The sequence below is a fragment of the Carlito syrichta genome, unplaced genomic scaffold, assembly GCF_000164805.1.
Source record: "Carlito syrichta isolate Samal-C Ts95f unplaced genomic scaffold, Tarsius_syrichta-2.0.1 Scaffold306686, whole genome shotgun sequence".
Taxonomy (NCBI): domain Eukaryota; kingdom Metazoa; phylum Chordata; class Mammalia; order Primates; family Tarsiidae; genus Carlito; species Carlito syrichta.
In genome coordinates, this window is record NW_007250782.1 from 302,955 (window position 1) to 307,497 (window position 4,543).

Genomic DNA, 4,543 nt, shown 5'->3' on the forward strand with positions numbered 1-4,543 from the left:
TCCCCGGAGGTGAGGCACGGAGGGCGGGGCACCGGGGCCTGCGGAGCTCCCGCCCCTCCGTCGGACTGGGAGTCCCAGGCCCACTGCCCCAATCTGGGACCCAGCGCGACTTCTCGGGACCCAGTCCCCCTCCCATTCCGACCACGGAGCCCAAGCCCGGCGAGTCGGACTCAGGCTCAGCTTCTCTCACTGACCCCCTCTCCATTTCTTGCTCTCTGCCAGCTCTCAGAAGTCTCCCCTCTTCCCCCAGTGCCACTCCCAGAGTGGCGACCTCTGCAGGGAGTACGGGTGCCGCTGCTGGACTCACACACCTGTGAACGGCTCTACCATGTGGGCACCGGCGTGCCCCAGGCCGAACGCATAGTGCTGCCAGGGAACCTGTGTGCCGGGTTCCTCGAGGGCCGCAGGGACGCCTGCCAGGTGTGTTTTCCCCTGCCCCAAGCTGCAGAGTCCACGCACCTGTGCCTGGCACCCTACCTCACTAGAACCCTAGAATCCAAGAGATACACCTCCAGGTTCAGTGTCCCGGGCCCCATCCCAGAGGTACCACCCAGGGGTCTGGAGCTGGGAGAACCACTCCAGAGTCACGGGAGGGGGGTACTGCTCAGTGGTAGCGCATTTGACTGCAGAGTCGCGGGAGATCCGGGACCTAAGCTCATCTTCCTCCTGCAGGGTGACTCGGGGGGACCCCTGACCTGCGTGCAGTCTGGGCGCTGGGTCCTGGTGGGCGTGGTGAGCTGGGGCAAGGGTTGTGCCCTACCCAACCGTCCAGGGGTCTACACAAATGTGGCCACGTACAGTCCCTGGATCCGGGCTCGCCTCAGCCTCTAATGCTGGCAGGTGATGCTGACCTGGAGCTGGACGCTGGTCCCTCCGCCTCCTAGTTCATCCGGGGACCGGCACCCTCTATCCCTTCTGAAGTGAGGCTGAGATGCTAATAAAGTTAGGGGGCTACCTACTCACCGTCTGTCCATCCCCCTGTCTCCTCTCCTCCATGGGCTCAAATCTGACTCCACCAACCCCCATCCAGGGATGTTCCAGGCATCCCAGGGGATCACACTCCTTCCCTCCCTTTTTGACTTGTATTCCTGGCCAGTATGGGCACAGGACACCCAAAGGTGGGCAAACCAGCTGTTGCCCCATCTGGCCTGTGTGCTTCTCTTTTTCTGGAGGAAGTAAAAATAGAAGCATGAGAGGGATTAAGCATCAGGGAGATTTTCCATTGCTGACTTTGAAGACCGAGGGGCTGCGACCTGTGAGCCGAGGGCAGCCCCTCACTGCCAGCCAGCAGGGAGTGGAAACATCAGACCAACAGCTTCAAGGAACTGAATTCTGCCAACATTCTGAAGGGGCTAGGAAATGAATTCTTCCCCAGCTCCCAGATAAGGTCCCCACCTGGCCAATCCCTTGATGTCAACCGGATGGGACCCTAAGTGCAGAACCTAGCTGAGCCCCCTGGACTTCTGACCTACAGAGACGTGATGAAATAAATTTGTGTTGTGTTGAGCTGCTACATCTGTGGCAATCTGTTGCATGGCAACAAGAGCTAACGCAGACTTGGCCCCGCTGTGATGGAGGGGTCCCGGTGAGAAGGGTGGCCTAGCAGCATGGCTGCCCACCCATGTACTCCAAGAGGCTCCAGAGGCTGGGCACTGGCCTCGCCCTCTCTCCAGGCAGGGTCAGGGACTCCCAGGAAGGCCCAGCCATGGCTTGTCCTCATTCTCAGGGGAGCCTGGGGCCCCGCCCTCCAGCATACCTGATCTGGACGACCACCCGGCCTCTGTGCAGCTGCTTGCCTGCCCTTGTGTTCTCCTTCCAGCCTAAGGCCTGGCATCCTGTCCCTTCCCCACCTTCCGTGTCCTTGTCCCCAGACCTGGGACCACCCATTCCAATGTTTCCATACCCATTCAGCAGTTTCCACAGACACAGAAGGAACCAAAAACTCAACAAAACCTGAGACACTCAAACCTGCTCAGGAGCCGACAGGGGCAGTGGGTGGGGCGGAAAGGGAGTACAGGGGACACCTGAAGGGGCAGCCTGGAGGCCTGAGGCAGGCCCTGCCTCCCTCTCCTCTCTGCTCCCAGGGTGGCAGGTTGTACTAGCTGGTCACTGCTGGGCCGGGCTGGGGTGCGGACCCAGGGCTGCTCTGGCCCCAGGTTGAGAGCAGTCCACTGCAGCATAGCTTGGCCACCCCTGCTGGGGTCATTGGGGACCTGGGTGCCCAGAACTGGGCGTGGCCACGGCGGGCCAGCCTGTGAAAGGCTGTGGGCACAGCTAAGGACGGGCTTCCTAGACATGGGGGGGAGCAAAGCTGGGCGGGGCAGAGGAAGATCGATTAATGGGGAAAAATCATTACCCCTTGTCAGACTCATACCAGACCCCACAGACGGGTAGTCCTCACTGCTTCATCTCACTGAATTCCCACCCAAGGCTGTGAGGCAGGTTCCCCCCATTTGTTAGATGAGAAAACTGAGTTCCAAAGTCACACCGCTGGCAAGGTGGGAGACTGGGATTCCAATCCAGGTGGTCAGATTCTGGGAACAGTGTTGGGGGGGGGTGCCCTTTGCTCTCTCTACCCCACAGCAACAGGGCCACCTCCCTGCACCCTTCCTTTCAGCCGGCTCTGGTGTGGCTGCACATGGCACACGGGCAAGCCACAGCTCCTCTTGGCCCTGGGCTGCTGCCTTCCACCTGTCAGCAAGCCCGCCTGGGGGAGAGGTGCCTTGGACTACATTAACTGCATCCCACCCACCCCTTCCCTGCAGGCCTGACCTGCCAGGTGACAGGCTGGGAGGCCGTGCACCCAGGAGGGGAACACCTGGTGGGGACGGCAGAACAGGGAACTCCAGAGGGCACAGAACACTGGACTCCGGCTGGAAGGTAGGCACTTCCTAGCTGTCCACTGCTCCAGTGGCGACACAGTCAGACGTCCTAGTCTCTCACCCAAGTCCCTACTCAGTCTCTGCTTCTCCATCAGTAATCTCACTGATGACACCTTCCCTGTCGTGACTGTTGGGATAATCAAGAAGACAGCCAAAATGATCATTGTTCTGCCTGCTGAGCATATTTACTGTGCCGGAAGTGTGTGCGCTCTTAGTAGATTTCCCTCATCTCATCCACAGATGAGGAACAGGCAGGGGTTTGGCGACATGCCCAAAGACTCACAGCTGGTAAGTGGTGGAGCTGGACTTGAATCCCACACTCCTAACACATATGAAGATGTAAGCAGCTGTAAGACACTCTACAAATGAGAGGAACATTACTCATAGTGATCAATGACAATTACTCTTTATTAATCAATGCCAAAACAAGAGTAGACAAGAAGGGAAAGCCTGCCTGGCAGAGCCCCTGAGCCTGCTCTGAGGCCAGGGGTCCTTTCCTGCACAGGAAGCAAGTGGGCTGGCTACCCATTTGACAGCTCCCATTACTTCTGTCATGGCCTTAAGAAGGGAGGACAGGGACCCCACAAGACCACACTTCCAAGAGCAGGTGGGGACCTCAGGCTCGGCCAGTGAGTGGTCATGCTCCCCAAAACCTCCCAACCTCGTTCCCCCTGCAGGAAGTATCACTGCACTGAGTGACACCATGGCCTGCAGTCACCTCCCACAGTCACCAAGTGCACAGCATAATAGGGTGTGCAGAAACAAGGGGGCAAGAACTCACGCTGGGTGCCGGTGACCTCTGACAGCAGAGACAGACACCATTCCCTGCCTGAGCCCAGGCACTGTGCGAGTGCTTTACCGCCATCAGCGCATTTAGTGCCCCTAAAATGCCCTGCGGGCTCTATACCGTCTACGTCTTCTGTGGATGGGAACACTGAGGTAGAGACTCAGAGCCTTGCCCAAGGTATGAGCTGGGGTTTGAACCCAGGGAATTTGCTCTCTGGGGGACAGAAATGATCCTGGCAGGGATGATCAGGGGATCCTTGGTTGCTGGTGGGCATCCTGAGCTCGGGCGTCAGCTGTGACCGCCCCCAAAAGTCAGTGCTGGTCTCTGCCCAAGGAGCGGGATTCAAGAGGATATGGCAAGGAAATCATTGTGCGGAGGAGGCCCCTCCAGCTCCCACACCCCTCAACTTCATCTTCACCTGCCCCATCTGGGAGGCCTGCTGTTGGACAGGCTGTTACTGCCTCCAAGAACTTCTATGCCCACCGTCCACCCCCTACCTTACCCCCAGAACACGGGACCTACAGCTGCCAGCTCTGTGCATAAAGATCGAGAGTAACAGCCTGTCCAACAGCTCTTCCCACCAGTCACCCGTCCTCTGCCTCAAGACTCAAGTACTGAAGCAAAGGTTCATGAGGGGCTGGGACTGCTGAGGACCCTGGGAGCCAGCAGGCAGCCAGGGTTGCCCTGGGCTCAGGGATAGTGGCTGCACTGAAACGCAGTGAGGGAAGTCACAAGACGGGAAGAGACATCAGGGGGCTCCCAAGGGGATAAGTCAATAACTGCAAAGTAATAACTGCAGGCTGGGCGTGGTGGCTCACGCCTGTAATCCCAGCACTTTGGGAGGCAGAGGTGAGAGGACTGCCTGAGCCCAGGG

General features: G+C 58.7%; 1 protein-coding gene across 1 annotated transcript in view; it reads left to right on the plus strand.

The window, feature by feature from the left end:
- The window catches only part of LOC103265602 (serine protease 33-like), a 1,880-nt gene extending 1,049 nt beyond the window's left edge, over nucleotides 1-831 (plus strand). Inside the window, exons 4-5 of the mRNA XM_008063258.1 lie at nucleotides 223-420; nucleotides 673-831. Coding sequence (XP_008061449.1) covers nucleotides 223-420; nucleotides 673-831 — 357 coding nt within the window. The remainder of the gene's footprint in view (nucleotides 1-222; nucleotides 421-672) is intronic.
- The last annotated feature ends 3,712 nt before the right edge of the window (nucleotides 832-4,543 follow it).